General features: G+C 37.0%; 1 protein-coding gene across 1 annotated transcript in view; it reads left to right on the top strand.

The window, feature by feature from the left end:
- LOC126204054 (serine protease gd-like) overlaps nt 1-17,492 on the top strand; it is a 145,106-nt gene that overhangs the window by 24,782 nt on the left and 102,832 nt on the right. The window contains exon 2 of the mRNA XM_049938477.1: nt 7,500-7,671. Coding sequence (XP_049794434.1) covers nt 7,500-7,671 — 172 coding nt within the window. The remainder of the gene's footprint in view (nt 1-7,499; nt 7,672-17,492) is intronic.

Below are 17,492 nucleotides of genomic sequence, written 5' to 3'. Positions count from 1 at the left end.
GATCAGAGATACGATCCACATCCTTTGAATGAAATACTATAAGGATCTTGCAACCCAGGGTAAATTTGAAGCTCCAGCGACAGGCAACAAGCAGAAAGGTGATGAAGAGCATAGCAGCAAAAGAAGTTCTAAGAAGATCACCGCCAGGGTGAGAGTCAGTCATCAGGAGTTTGAGCACGCAGGACCGATGACTCGTTCCCGGACAAGGAGGTTGTAACATTGAGATACTGTTCTCTTAAGGAGGGAGCAATGTCACAGAAGAAGCTGAGTAGCACCGTGGTGTAGTGGTTATGATACTAAACTGTTTCATGGAGAGTCGTGAGTTCAAAACTCACCTGGACTGTACAATTTTAATTTCTGTATTCGGTTTCAGTACATTCCAGAAGTATCCCAAATGTCAAGAATCATTGTACCGGAATATTCTATAGCTGTATATATACTGTATGTGTGCTGGTCGGAGGCAGTTCACTCCATGCTCTTGTATGTGCAAGTGCTGAATAAATCTTTGTTAAGGGAAGCTAGTTTTCATCAGTCATCTAATTACACCTTCTTCTACGTGACAATATGTCTTCTCCAAAAAATACATCCTAAAAAATACTGCAGGTCTCGTAGAATCAGTTAAAGAATTACGGATACGGTACCTAATGGGACACTCCTTTTTTTATTAGCTGTTACTAACTTATACACCACTGTCCCAGTAGATGAAACCATTGAACTGATCAGAAAGAATTTAATTACACACTGTACTCTACCTATTCCAGTAATTGTAGAGGTAATAGATGGACTAAAACTAGTCTTGTAACACAATTACTAAACTTTTAATTATGGTTTCTATAAACATCCCCAAGGAGTAGCAATGGGGTGTTGTGTGGTTGGAACCCTAGCCAATATATTTATGTATAACGTTGAGAACAAGATCCTAAACAATGAATCAGATCCCACAGACAGGATTATTATCTATAAAAGATATGTAGATGACACCATTATACTAGTCAATGGTGATGACAAAGTAGCCAACAAAATCTACAATCTGTTTAATAATACCCATCCAAATTTGAAATTCACTATAGAAAAAGATAATAAAATTAACTTCCTGGCCAAGAGATTTTGAAAGCAGATAACAGACTAGCCTTTAACATATACAGGAAGGAAACTACCACAGATGTTATTATTCATGAAACATCCTGCCACCCCATAAGATATAAGCATGCATACTTCCATAGTATGATTGACAGGTTGCTAAGAATCCTCATGTCTACTGTAAACTTTAACAGTGGAAATGGAAATGAGCATTTGGCGTCATTGGCCGGGAGGCCCCTTATGGGGCAGGTCCACACCACATTGGGCGACCTGCATGCCAGATGGGGATGAAATAGTGATGAAGACAACACAACACCCAGTCCCTGAGTGGAGAAAATCCCCGACCCAGCCGAGTATTGAACCCGGGCCCCTTAGGACGGCAGTCTGTCACGTTGACCATTCAGCTATCGGGGTGGATAATTTTAACAATGAAATAAATACACTGAAATTAGTAGCTGTAAGTACTGGATGCTAAGAACTGCTAGTTGATAATACTTACAGAAAAAGAAAAAAGCTAAAACATATAGAGCGAACCAAAAAATGTACACTACCTAAAGACAAAAGTATTAAAAAAATCAGATACATACGTTTTCCATATGCAGGTAATATCTCGGACAAAATAAACAATGTCTTTATGAAAAGTAATGTAACGTTGGCTTTTCAAACTGATAATAGTACTTCAACAATACTACAAAAGAACTTAGGTGCAAAGCTTGTAACCACACGATAGACACCATTGATGATAATATGAAAATGCTACATCAAGCAAAAAGAGGGATTAAGTATGAAACTCCGGAGGAAATTGAAATCTTTTGTAAATTTCAAAAAAATCCAAATGATGTTCTCAATGAACAAAAAGATTTAAAAAATAAGGCTTTCTTTGAGAATTTCAGTGTGGTCTTTCACTTATCTGATTCTAATTCATAACCTGTCTTTTTGAATTATACCATTACTCCTCCCTCTTACTCGGCATCCCCTCAGGCTTGTCATCATGATAAAACTTATAGCTTAGTTTAATAATATGAAGAGACTGCCTGACATACATGTGATAAGTTTTATCTATCATTTCAATGTTAGAACCTGATAGTAATGACACTTTTATTGCACACAGTTTTCTTATTCCCCCTTTTAGGTTTCTTCATTACATGGCTGCAGTACAGATAAATTATATTACAGTTCGTTATCGACATCCTGTGTATTTCCATTCTTCTTTATAAACATTTATAAAAATTTTGTAATTTATCTCCAGATGTTTTACGCTGAGTATGCTAAACAATCGGTAATTCTATTTTTAACTTCTATTATATTTGACATGGACTTTTGGTCAATAAGTTGCTTACACCTAAGGTATGTTTCTAGTCCCAGGATGTAGTTCTCATTTTAAGGGTATACGGAACGCCCTATGCTTACAATGTTAAATTGAGCTAAAAGTTAAGAACATTTTCTCATTTGTTATTTGGACGATACTCTTGATTTTTGCACAGAATGCAGAGATATGTTCTGCTTTTATGCTGAATTATTAATTTTGAAAAAATAATGTATAGTTTTTCAGACATTTTATTTTTTGTAAATGTTAAAAAAAGTTATACATTTTAACAAGTATTTTAAAATTTAAATCCATTAATACAAAATAATTCCACATATCTTTTAATTCAGATATATTAGAAGGTCTTAAGGAACAACTACAGAAAATTTCATCTTTCTACTACAAATAGGCCCTGAGAAAATGTACCTTATAAACAAAAAAACTAAAGTTACGGGAAATTAGCTTCAAAGTTTTTACTTCAGTACACGCCTGCTCCATAGCTTGTATCATCAGAATCGTCCAACAGCTTCCTCTTGATGGCTCTGCTATGCTGTCTAGCCATCTTTGAATATACTTTTATGGCGAGTAGTTCGTCTTCCGTGATGTTCGCACATGCATTGACAATGCGCTGCCACATGTTGTCAGGCATTGTCGGTGGATCACGACAGCAAATATACTTCAACTTTCCCCACAGAAAGAAACCCGGGGACATCAGATCCGGTGAACATGCAGGTCATGGTATGGTACTTAGACGACCAATCCACATGTCGTGAAATATGGTATTCAATACCGCTTCAACCACATGTGAGCTATTTGCCGGACATCCATCATGCTGGAAGTACATCGCCATTCTGTCATGCAGTGAAAACATCTTCTAGTAACATTGGTAGAACATTACATAGGAAATCAGCACACATTGCACCATTTAGATTGCCATCGATAAAATGGGGGCCAATTATCCTTCCTCCCATCATGCGACACCATACATTAACCCGCCAAGGTTGCTTATGTTCCACTTGTCACAGCCATCGTGGATTTTCCATTGCCCAATAGTGCATATTATACCGGCTTACGTTACCACAGTTGGTGAATGACGCTTTGTTGCTAAACAGAACGCGTGCAAAAAATCTGTCATCGTCCCGTAATTTCTCTTGTGCCCAGTGACAGAAGTGTACACGACATTCAAAGTCGTCGCCATGCAATTCCTGGTCCATAGAAATATCGTACGGGTGCAATCGATGTTGATGTAGTATTCTCAACACCGACGTTTTTGAGATTCCCGATTCTCGCGCAATTTGTCTGCTACTGATGTGCGGATTAGCCGCGACAGCAGCTAAAACACCTACTTGGGCATCATCATTTGTTGCAGGTCATGGTTGATGTTTCACATGTGGCTGAACACTTCCTGTTTCCTTAAATAACGTAACTATCCGGCGAACGGTCCGGACACTTGGATGAAGTCGTCCAGGATACCGAGCAGCATATATGGCACACGCCCGTTGGGCATTTTGATCACAATAGCCATACATCAACATGATATCGACCTTTTCTGCAATTGGTAAATGGTCCATATGAACACGGGTAATGTATCACGAAGCAAATACCGTCCGCACTGGTGGAATGTTACGTGATACCACGTACTTATAGGTTTGTGACTATTACAGCACCATCTGTCACAAAGCAAAAAAAGTTGTCCAACTAAAACATTCATATTTTTTTACGTACTACATGAATATGTAATAAAAAATGGGGGTTCCTATTTTAAAAAAAACCACAGTTGATATCGGTTTGACCTATGACAGTGCCATCTAGTGGGCCAACCATAGCGTCGTCTGATTTCCCCCTTCAAGCTAGACGAGTTTTGTTCTTTGTAGTTTTTTCGTTTGATGCTTATTTCATGTGATATTTGGCCCAGTCACTATAAATGGACCACCCTGTATACATGTCATCAGGTATATGCAATGAATATGATACTGTGTAACATTAGGGTTTTATAATGATTTCTACCTTGTATTGTAACACCTGTTTTCTTATGCGTAGAGATAGCAACTTCATTTTCTGTTTACATATGAAACTGTACCAAAGATATTAACAAAATATAGTGTAGTCCTCTACATTGCCAAGTAAATAATCATAGAGATATTTTTGTAGCATATGACGAAAATATTCTTTTAAAGATCTTTGACCAACTTCTCAATATGTCTAATACTTACAGTCCTTATCTTCTCTTCAGTGTTGCTGTGTACGTATTTAGTATTTATATGTTTGCTGCTAAAGTCCTGTGTCATATATTTACATTCATGGCATGCACTACACTTTTTAAGTAAACACTAATATAATATGGTGGCTTAAACCAGTTTAATCCAGTAAGTATTCATGTTAGTTTGCACTTCTTTGTAAAGATTAAAATTTCCTGTAAGCTACATATGATTATTTTTATCTTTGGATAGTATTGGTGAAGATGATAAAAGACTGAAATCAGTAGATATTTGGGTTTAAAATAAAAACAGCTGATGGTTCAAATATGCATTGTATGCATTTTACACACAATCCATTGGAAATTCAAATGGGCTGCCTCAGCCAGTTGTCAATCATGGAAGTCATTGTCAAGAGAACTGATTTTTGAAACTTTGAAATGGCCTGGAGCATTATCATTTTTAAGTTAATGGGGCTCTCACCTTCAAAGATCTCTTCAAGCAGGAGGAACAATATAGCTTGTAGAAAGTAAATACCATCTTGCCTGTAATGTATCATGGGAGACTGATTTCACAAGGTTATTACCAATAATCAGCACCCATATTTTGAAGTTCTGGTACTGATGGTTCATGACCAATGAGCAACAAATACTGCACTCTATAGATGGGTAGGTAACACTGTTGCAATGTCTACTGAAAAGTTCTGTACAGCATAATGCGTGGTAAGAAAACAATGACCACTAGCATGAAAACCAAGCTTTCCTCAATTTACATTAATTAGACCTTACTTCCTATCAGCCCACTGATCATCTACAGCAGTTTGTCCTGCAACCACATGGATTTCGAGATAATAGCATGCTTTATCCAGCCAGTCCCAGTTTGTACCAATCCAGTTACACACGACATTGGTCAGTGCACGATGGTGCATGTTACCACCAAGTTCCAAAACATAAAGTGTGAAAATACAATTTTTCAGGGGATCATATCATGTGTTTTATTTTTATCACACAGATAAGGTGTCAAGTGTTTCTGATAGCCTTTGGCATAGCGACTATCCATATATCTCTTCAAGGAATGGACATACTGTAACTATGTTACAGTGCAGGGTCAAAATTTGAACATTACTCACTTCCTTCAGCCCAGGCAAATTGAGCAAATCACTTGGTTCTTTTGCTTTAGGTGTGGGCTAGGATGGATATTAAGTAGCTTATAAAAGTACAATTTTTTCATGGGTGGTTCCTGAGAAAACACAGAAAAACCACGATTTTTTGGTCACGAAAAGTACCAATTATGGGAAGGGCAACTTCTGTAATTCCTATGCATGGCAGATTGTTGAAAGTTTCACCATGTGTTCTTAATATGATATTCTCATGGATCTTATTAACTTTTTCCAGTATCATTATCCATTACTGAGATCCAGAGGTTCAAAGTTACCATACATACCCACATAATATCCAGTCTGAGGCATAAATGTAGTTCTATCTCACATAGTAAAAAAAAAGAGTTCTAGGGTCATCAGAAGGCTTTTGAAGTCACTGAAGTATGTTTATCAGCATTTTTTTCACCCGTTAAATGTTGACATGCTGTCTCTGTGTAAAGGGCGCTTCATGCTCACACAAATATGCACAAAGTGTCACTGCAACAACAAAAATGAACTAAAATGGTCTCAACATGCCTAAAAATAACTTAAAATTACTGCCAAAAATTATGTAAAACTGAAAGGGCTGAAAATTCAGTAATATTTTAATAACTTTTTACTGTTTTAAGATACAAATAATAAGCCAGGTATTTTTGCTTGATTGCAGTTGATATGTGAAGTGTCCACAAAAAAAGCAAACAATTTTCTGTTAACCTAATGTTATGCATATTTACTTGTAGTTTATAAGTGTCAATGTACATACATGTCAAAGTATATAAATAAACTGTCAAAAGTTTATTGAACTATGGAATTCATTTTATAGTAGCAGCACACCCAACAGTAGCAGGAAAAAGGACCCAGAAAAGTGCTTTTAAAGAGGAACATATTCATAGAAAAGGTGAATATGTTCATCTTTAAAAGATTCTGGCATAGAAGTGGGGAACCAGCTGCCTCAATCCACATTTCACCTTCCTCACCAAAAATTTTTAAATTTTACATGTGATCATGTTAGCACTTTTTTGGGCTGATAGAGAATAGCAGAGGGACAGCGACAGTAGAAGAGAGAAGAGACACTACCAGAGAGAGAGAGAGAGAGAGAGAGAGAGAATAAGAATAAGAATAAGAATAAAAGAGAGAGGAGACAATGGAAATAAAAAATACAGATGAGTGGAGGCTACAAATAGGCTTTGGGGGATCTGGACCCTCCCAGGCCAGTGAGCTTTAACACTTAGTTTTAGTGGAGGGTGCATTTTGGACCAAAATTTTAATGACGTGTGTAAAGGGGGAAAAATGTTAGACCCCTATAATTTTTGAGCTGCTGAGATATGGTGGAGATAGTGGCAGTGCAAAAGAAAGACAAAAGGAGAGAATAGAAAATGTAAGTGAAAGAGGTGACAATGGCTGTGTAAATATACTGTGAATTAATGGGAGAAAAAGGAAACAGTGGGAGAGACCAATGTAGCCAATGGCAGTGAGAGAGAGATGCTGTGTATGAAGGATTAACTACAAAGATAGACTGAAGGAAAGAATTTAGAATGTTCTGTGTTAAAAGAGCACAAATATGTTAGCAAGCCAAAATTTGTGGTAAGAAATGAGGATTGCAGTGGGTCCCCCACTTCCCTGTCAGTCTTTTAATGAGGAATATATTTGCCTTTTCAGTGCTCTGACAGGAGCTTTTCCCACTGGTTAATCTATGGTCAAACCACAGTGCTGTGTGTGTTAGGAGTAAGGAAAGCTGTTGCTGCAGTTATTGACTAATCAGATGTTAACCCTCCTACAGAAGTACCATGGAAGCCTGCTGCTCGACCTGGGAAAGGAAGAGGTGCTGCGCCAGATGCAGATGGGTGTGCTCCGGGAGATTGGCTACACATTGTTATTTCCAGTGCGCAGCCCACTACCAGAGGTTAAACGCATAACTGTCAATGATGTTACTGTCTGTCAGGGACCACCTGGTATGTGTTGCTCTACAGCACTGTAACCTAATTATTGGTAACCAGGCCTACCTTTCTTCTTTCCGAAAAAGCAGGATGTTCATCATAACATAAACGTACTCTTCTGCAAATTTTCTTCCTTCCCTCCTTTCTTTCATTTCCAAACCATTATAGAACATCACATTAATGTACAACAAGAAAGAGAGATTTGGGAGCTAAAAAGGGCATATGTTCAGGGGTAACATAATAAGGGGGTGAATCAGCCAACACTGAAACAGTTTTAGGTCAGAAATGCATATTTTTGTTTTTGTCCTGTATCTAACATTTATCCAGGGAGGACAGTCCATACCTGTAGCTCAAAGGTCTCTCACATACTCATCCACAGCTGTCACCATCTACTTCTTTTCTTGGTGAAACAGCTGGAAGTACGAGGGGGGAGGGAGGAAAAAAGTATTCTCCATTGACCACAACATGCATCTTCAAATGATCCTTCCATTGTTCAAAACAGTTTTTAAATTCACTTATCAAGATGACTGTTATTCCTTCCAGCAATTTTTGTTTTACCTCCTCCACAGTGGGAAAATGCATTGCATCCATGCTCGTTTTGAGTCTGGGGAACAAAAACAAATCACAGGGGCTACATCCAGTTATTAGGGGGGTTGACAATCAGTGTCATGCCGCTTTTGGTCAAAAACTGGTTTACGGAGAGGTCAGTGTGGGCCAGCGCATTGTCATGGTGAAACGACCAGACACCTGTGCACCAAAGGTCTGCCCTTTTCTTCTGGATACTCTCCCTCAATCTTTTCAAAACCTCCAAGTAGAACTCCTGGTTGACAGTTTGACCCAGGGGAACAAGCTCTGTGTGCACAGCACCTCTGCAATCGAAGAAACAAACGAGCATTGTCTTGATGTTTGGCTTGACTTGGTGAACTTTTTTGAGACAAGGAGAGCCACTTGTCTCCCACTGGCTTGATTGCTTCTTTGTTTCAGGGTCATATCCATAGCACCACAATTCTTCACCAGTAGTCACCTTGGAAAAAATTCAGGGTCCTCTTTGAGCTGATTTTGAAGCTCAAAACATGACTGAGGTTGATGTTCCCTTTGTTCGTCTGTGAGAAGGTGAGGGACAAATTGGCTGCAAACCTTCTCATGTGCAAATTTTTGGATAAAATCCTCTGAATTGAACTCCATAATGTTAGACATCTGACAGAGGTGATCAATGGTTAAGTGACAGTCTTCACGAATGGGGGCATTGATTTTTGTCAATGTTTTCATCACTTCTCAATGTTGAGGGGCATCCTGAATGGGGTTGGTCTTCAATTGACATTTCTCCATTTTTTAAATGTGAAAACTACTTGTAGACTCTGCTTTTATTTAAGGCAGCATCCCCATAAGCAGTCTTAGCTGATTTCCCCAACAGGAAATAAAATTCTGCAGCTGCATGTTGCTCTCTACAATCTGCCATCACATTTTCACTGAAATGGAAAAAGTTGTATTGCTAAAAAGCTCTCACGGGCGAACCAATGCACTCACAGTGACACAACTTCGCACGCTGACTCAGGAAGTGTGACCTTAATGGACACTTGGTCAAACAATGGGTTTCCCCATTCTCTCTCCCCACCACAGCTGAATTCCTGTTACTTTTGGGTCCCCCCTCATACTGATGAAAAATGTGGTGTATGGAGTTGATGTTCCAATAAGTTGTGTTAATGCTTGAAAAACTGGTACAGTTTCACTACCAAGACATTTTCCTGGTAAAGTGCATTATCTCAATGGAAAGTTTCCTCTCTTTTGCAGTCCAGGCCTCTTCTCAAGCACTCTTTTCATCTAACTAGTCTAGAGTATTTGCTAGGGATTGTTTTGCCATTCCTAAGATATTCAATAATAATAAAAAAAAATACTAGCCACAGCATTTGCAATAAAGCATTGAGTTTCAATACAGGGCCATTAAGTTGTTTTGATTGTTGCTTGAAATCTGGCACAAAGCTCTGGACGTGTTAAAAAAGAATAAGCCAAAGTGTGAGTGTATTTCTTAGCATTTCAAAATGAATCACTGAACTACTTAGGAACATTCACTAAATTTGGATGACTTAGTGACAGCTTGTACAGAACAGAATTTCATGACTGCTTTGTATTCTAGTTAGCCATCTGAATGAAACATTTTCTAAAAAGTCACAGAGTTTAACTCTTCCACAAATAATATAGACATTTATCTGAATTTGTTGTGCAATGTGTACCCGCATAAAAAAAAAAAAAAAAAAAAAAAATTCCCCCAATATCAGTGTCACAAAATTTTCTCTGTGCAATAATTTTAACGTATATTCTATTTCCATAAGACTACATCAATACTTTTTGTATAAATGTAAAAATTCCTAAATTGGTTTATTCACGATCATCCCTTTTGCTTCTTACTAAGCAGTGCTTGACAGACCAAGAATAACAATAATACTTCTTTTTAAACGGATATGATGCCATTAAACAACACAGTGCCATATTTGGAGTCTCTACAGAACTCAGACTATCAGAATGATGCACAGTTAGGGATTTGAAAAGTTAAACAATATAAAGCACATTGTGTCAAAATGGTGGTTTTGGATAGCACATCATGAAATATGGCATTTTACCTGTTCTTGAGCAAATACACAATGAGTCAGAATGGAATAGAGTAGCCACATTGCTTTTATGCTTTGCTCCATATGATAATTACAGTTTCTCATTTGCCACATTATGTTGAAATTAGTTAATATCTGTTGCCAACATAGAAAAGTTGACCTTCATAGGAAAGATAAAACATAGTCAATTTATGTGTGTGACAAAATTGTTAAAACACTAAGAGAACTTATTAGTTTAGAGTTGTGGACCAAAAATGTGCTGTTATAATAAAAAAGAAGGCTCTTTGGTAAATGCTTGTAATCATCTGAAAGCTAGCTTCAATCACCATTCATGGATTGGTGGACAAGTAATCAACTTCATATGAAACATCATTTTTACAATGAGATTAGATGTCAGCATAATAAAAATAGAAAAAGTAATATAAACATTATTCATTACAAATCATTTGACATGGACATAAGTGTAGCACACAGTGTGCTCTTTTACTAGTACCTGATAATACAAAAAGTAACATTACATTACTTGCTCGGATCTCATTAGTCACAGCATGTGCTATACCGTGTTGTGACTATGACATCAGTTGTAAGTGGATATGTTTAGTTCACATTATATTACATGTACTTCAACATTTATCTGCATGTTGAAGCCTGAAAGGTCAAAGGAGATTAGTGTTATGCATGACAGGTGTTGGGTGTAACATTTGTGAGGGAGCAACATCTGTTCACATTGCTTGCTATATTACAAAAGTAAGAGAACTTTCTTCATTCTTCTTGGATCAGTTTTAATTGTCAGAGAGAGAGAGGGAGAGACAGATGATTACTTCTTTTAGTTAGTTCTGAAGTCAGTACAATGACAAATATAAACATAATGTCTGAATCAGCTGATGACTGTACTTTTGGCACTTACTAATTTAATTGCTTCGCAAAACAGACATTATGTATGTATGAAATATTTAGAAGGGAAAACCAAAACTTTAGAAAATGTTGGAAAACACTGGTCAGCCACTAACTCTCACTTAGGTATCATCAGTTATTTGAGAAATAAAATGAATATTTAACAGTTATACACAATATGATAGACATAAATACTGAATAAGTATGTACACTGAGTAACTGAATAAATTGTTGGAAAAAGCACCAGTTGCTACAGAGCCAAGGGAATTGTCTTTACCTAAAGCTTGTACAGGCAGAACAAAGAGGGAAAGGGAACTGGCAACTGGTGAAAGTAATACCTCATGAAGATTCAGATGTGATAGCCAAAACTTAGAATGCACTGTGGAGCTGGATGCAGGAGAGTAAGTGTGTTGTGATTCAGAAACCATTCTGATATAATACCTAGGACTGCTTCTAGGTATGTTAGAACAGGGGAACACCAAGGGCTGGTTTCTTGTACTGTATCAACATGAAATTACACCAGCAAAATTTATATTTTGAGCCCTACGAGAGACTAGTGAGAAATCTGAGCTAAGTGAGTGAAATGAGTGACATGAGAATGAATCAAATAAGTTTCATACTTTTCATTCCTCAGTCCTGAAGGAGAAACATAAGCAGGTGAAAACACAACTGCTGAATAGGAGATGACACCTTTGTTTCTTCCTACAGCGTTTGGAAACATGAATCATCTTGGTGAAGTTGAGAGACACAAAAAGTAAACTGAGCAACCCTGGAGGCGTTTTCATTAAGGGCCCTTGCACCACTTCTTTCAAACAGAAATCCAGCAAGAGATCTCTCTGTGCAACAGTAGTTTTGGTGTGTTCTGGCATGCTCAAGTAGAGCAAGGTTTTTAAAATGATGTCTCCTCTGTTATAATTAATCTCTTAAATGTGTGAAACTAAGATAACTGTACAGAAAAACCAAAACTAGTGCTTCATTTTCTCAGGAGCATACTGATACTGCTTGTTGAATTTTAATCCTTACAATTGCCACAAGATTAGGTGATCAATTGATATGGATTATTAACCCTTTCAGACCTGGTGGTCACAATTGTGTACATAAAGTTTGTTCACTAATATTTCGCTGACAAGAAATGTGAGATGCATTCAAATTCACTTTGCACATTTGTGTATGTTTCTTTTAGCCATACTCCAGCTGCTGCTGCTCTCTTGTGAGCAGTCTGTGAACCACAGAGGAAAATATACTCTCTGGTGTTCTCTCTCTGTGGGAAGCCATTACACGTTTACTTTATTGCTGTAATAGTCACGTTGTGGGTTTCGTTTTTGAATGTTTTGTGTGGTTTCCTTCTTTTGGAAACATTAGACATTCTTTCAGTGTAATTTTCAGCAATTTAATTCAGTTCATATTTGTGTTATGTATCAGGTAAGATTAATGTACACATTTGTGTACAACAGGTCCTTAATGGTGTAAAATAGGAAAAAATGACGTAAAATGTGTGTCAGCAACATTTGCATGGCTATGGTAGTTATGTATGGCAATTTTTCCATTAATTTCAGTACCAGCAGCAAGAAAGGAGAATAACTGACCTGTACATATGATTTTATTGTATATTGCTGTCTTTTGGCTTAGAAATATGGATTATCTTTCTGTGAGGAAAAACTGGGACTTGAGTATGGACATAATTGAAAATGGTGGCGTTTCTAACATTAGTTTGAGAGGAGATGAGTATGACGGTGTACCACTTATTGAAAGGCAAGCTCCACAAATAGTAAAACGTGTTGGAGCAGATAATGTGGGCATGAATAATGTGTGTAGAGACACCATATCCGAAGATGAAGATGTTGGAGAGGTGGTGGATGCTGAAATGAAGTTTTTATGCAATGAAAACAACCCAGAATTGAATAACCAGTGTGACAACATGATGGTAACACCTAAAGAATCCATAAAATGGAAACGCAAGCCTCTAAGTACCATTGCAGAAACATACAAAGCTCCAAATTTTGAAGAATCTCTCTTGTGTTCTTCAATGCAATACTTCAAAAGATATATACCAAATGATTTGTTCACTAGCATTGCAGCACATACTCATATTTATGCATTACAACGAGGCAAATCCTCATTCAAGCAGACAACTCCACAAGCACAAGAGATGCTATTTGGTTTGCATATATTGACTGGCACCTTGAAATTTCCCAGATTATGAATGTATTGGGATACAAGCCCGAAGGTAAATGTGTTTTGGGAAAACATGTCACGAGTCAGATTTTTAGAATTACGAACAAATTTACATTTGGTGAACAATCTGGAAAAGCCACCTGATCATAAAGATAAATTTTATAAAGTCAGGCCTATTTACTCAGCCATTCGAAAATGCTGCAGTGAACTTCCTATAGAAGAGAATGTTTGTGTCAGTGAAGGAATTATTCCTTTCATTGGGAAGTTTTCTGCAAAGCAGTATGTCAAGGGGAAACCAAGTCCATGGGGAATCAAAGTCTTCATGTGAAAAGAGTGGAATAGTCCATGATTTCCTTTTGTATCAAGGTGCTACAACTGAACTAAATACAGCATACTGTAAAAAATTTGGATTAGGTCCTGCTGTTGGTTTAGAATTTTCTGTTCGACTCTCAAAAGGTAAAGGTCATAAATTATACTTTGACAACTTCTTTTTACCGTATCGTGTGTTTCAAGTTCTGAAATCTCAAGGCATCAATGCAGCAGGTACTGCCCATCAAACGAGATCTGGAAAGAACTTGCCTTTTTCAGATGATAAAACAATAATGAAACAAACCTGAGGATACTGGGAAGAAATCACTAGTGCTGATGACATTACCATGTGTAATTGGTTAGACTGTAGGCCAAATGTATTGTGTTCAAACTTTGTTGGTAAAGGCTCAGTGGATAAAGTTGAGTGTTGGAACAAAAAAACACCATAAATATGTGAAAGTAGAAAGACCTGAAATAGTGAGAAGACATGAGTCATACCAAAAAGAAGAGGAGAATTATGACCAGCTACAGAGATACAGCTTCATTCCATTGACCATTTGCCTTTGCATGATGCAGGAGCTCCAAGTATCTGCACATTTCCAAAATGTACAAGGCGTTCTAGAATTCAGTGCAGAAAATGTAAAGTACATGTATGTCTCCAAAAGGACAGAAATTTATTTTGCAGTTTCATGTGAAACTTTAAAATCAGTTTTTTGACCATTGTTGTTTAAATAAGAACTGTAATTTGGAATTATTTTTATTGTTTCTTCTGTTTTAAAGTGAAATAAAGAGTGGCATACTTGATCCATAGTGTTATCTTCCGTAATGTATGACATGAAGCTCGAGACCTGATGAACACAATTGTGTACATTAAATATCTAGAAAACTTGAGATCATATGAAATTTTTTTCTTAGAAAAATGTTGTCAGGAGAATCACCTGAATGTAAAAATGATGTCAGATATTTTTTTCATAAGTAAATAAAAAATCAGGTCTGAAAGGGTTAATTAAACACTTAATCAAAATTATGAAAGAATGATCTCTTTCACTGTCATTCCTCAGTCACACCTTACAATTGTTAATTTTCATTCATACATTGTCCTCTAGATTTATCAGAGAAGTGCAGTTTCACACATTGGCCAATAAAAAGGCTTAAACCTGTCAGATTACTGTCTAGAACTGTTAGTGCAATATTACTGTTTCTACGTAATTCATTGGTAGTTATATTCAGAGTGAATTTAGAGTCCCTAACTGCAAAAAATTAGTGTTAGAGTACATCATAACAATCTTTTAAGGTATTATTGTAATTTTTAGCTTTGGTTCATAGTTTCAATAGATAACGCAATTTTCTCATTCACAAATGATGTTCTAGAGTCTATAAACAGCAAGAGGCTGCCAATTGGTGTCTTATGCGACCTATCAAAGGCGTTCGACTGTGTAGATCACGAGATACTCTTCAAGAAGGCCTGTCATTATGGAATTACAGGACCTGTAGGGAACTGGTTAAAATCGTACCTCGAAAATAGGAAGCAGAAGATTATTCTAGATGTTTCAGATAGTTTATCACAATATATAGTGGACTCTGAGTGGGGAATTGTGCAGCATGGAGTGCCACAGGGATCAGTGCTTGGGCACTTGCTGTTCCTCATATATGTTAATGACCTACCTTTATCCATCAATAAGCAGTGTAAATTTACAATGTTCGCTGATGATACGAGCATTGTGGTGGATAATGTGTCAACTACTGACTTAGAATCAGAGGTCAATGATATCCTTAAAGAAGTTCTGGGTTGGTTTAGTATTAACTCCCTTTCAATAAACCTGAAAAAAAAAAAAAAAAAAAAAAACAATTTTATCCAGTTCCAGACAACCCACAAAAACCCAAAAGAAATAGTTATCACACAGAATGATCAGATGATAAAGCAAGTGTACTTATCAAAATTCCTAGGCGTATACGTGGACAGTAAGCTGAACTGGGAACATCACGTTCTACAAACACTAAAACGGCTGACGTCGGCAACATTTGCTTTACGAATTTTGTCACGCTTCAATGACATTACCATCTCAAAGTCAGCTTACTTTGGCTATTTTCATTCAGTCATGTGTTATGGCATCATCTTCTGGGGCAATACACCTGCCGCAAAGAAAATCCTCACAGCACAAAAAAGAGCAATAAGAATCATTTGTGGTGTACCCCCACGAACCTCATGTCGAAATCTTTTTAAACGACTTGAAATACTGACAGCAACATCTCAGTACATATATTCACTGATGTGCTTCATAATAAATAACCCCACTCTGTATGAAACGAATTGCCTACATCATGAACATAACACCAGAAGAAAAGAGGATTTCCACTGTGAGTTAAAGAACTTGACACTTATTCAGAAAGGGGTAAAGTACGCTGGAACGAAAATTTTAAATTCCCTACCCAACAGCATCAAAAGTATAAGGAGTAGTACATCAGTATTTAAACATAGCTTGAAAAATTATTTACTTGAGACCTCACTTTATTCACTAGAGGAATTCTTTCAGAGAAATAAGTAAAACCCAGATTGGAAAGATGTTTTTAAATTTTTTGACACTGTTTACTGTTAAACTAATGTAATAATGCCCTGATGTAAAAATTCCTCTTTTTCTCATTTCCATTTTTGGGTCACTTTTAAACCCAAAGTGGGAAGTTTTGATTACTGTTCAAGGTTAAAATAGATGCAATAATGCCCTAAATATGAAACTGCTATCTTCACATTTATGTTGACTAGTTTTTAAGCTAATAAGCATGACTTTTGTGCACAGTTATTAATACTATAACAATGTCTTTATTCTATGTATTTTATTATGTACATTGACACGTTCCACATCTGAGTGACTTGCTCACATGTACAGATCTATGGAACAAGTATATAAATAAATAAATAAAATAAAATAAATAAAAGTACATAAACAAGAAGTGTATCAAGACACAAATATTCTCTCTTGTGATTTAAATATTGGCACTCACAATCTTAGCCAAGGAATAGGAATATCAATCTACAGCACATTAAATATTGAAGGCCAGAATATTTTGATAGTGATGTTGTTATTGGTTGCCATATGACAGTTTGTCGGTAAAGTGATCCTCCCACAGAAGTTCTCAATCATGTTTCGTTGACTTAAGTTTGCTCTTGTTGCTGCTAGGCCACAATTTAATTTGCAAAGAATCTGTATAAATGGAGTGTTTGTCCTTAGCATTATTCCTTGTCTGAGAAAGGAATGAAAAGTGGAATTCCAACTCAGTTGGCATTGAGATGATTAGACATAAACGGAATTATTAAGACTGAACAACTGCCAGCTGATCATGTGAAATTACAGGCTGTTTAGCAGGCAGAACAGAAAAACTTACTAAGGATCAGGGAAGAATTAGAATCATACCAGAACAATTTGAATGGCATGTGCATCATCCCATGAAAGCAAAATAAATAGCACAGATATATAATACACACATCAAAAAAGTTTTGCATCACCACAGTTCCCAGAACTCCTGAAGACAGACATTCACTGTGGATATTGCATCACAGACACAGTGCCTTTGAGTGTTCAGAGATGTTACTAAATGCACCCAAAGATGTAAACAACCATGCATGAGCAGCACCTATTAGACGGAGGGGGTTAGACAGCTGATCAGTTCCAGTCATTCCACCAGGAAGGAGGTATACGACTCGCGTTGCCTGTAGTTCAACCATGCCTACATGGTCAATACCACAGTTTGATCATGTCTGCAATGTTACTTTGTGCCAGGAAAAGCTCTCAACAAGGGAAATGTACAGGCATCTCGGAGTGAACCAAAGCGATGTTGTTCAGACATGGAGGAGAT

This window comes from Schistocerca nitens, chromosome 9 (assembly GCF_023898315.1).
Source record: "Schistocerca nitens isolate TAMUIC-IGC-003100 chromosome 9, iqSchNite1.1, whole genome shotgun sequence".
Lineage (NCBI taxonomy): Eukaryota > Metazoa > Arthropoda > Insecta > Orthoptera > Acrididae > Schistocerca > Schistocerca nitens.
This window is presented reverse-complemented; position numbering and strand designations above follow the sequence as displayed.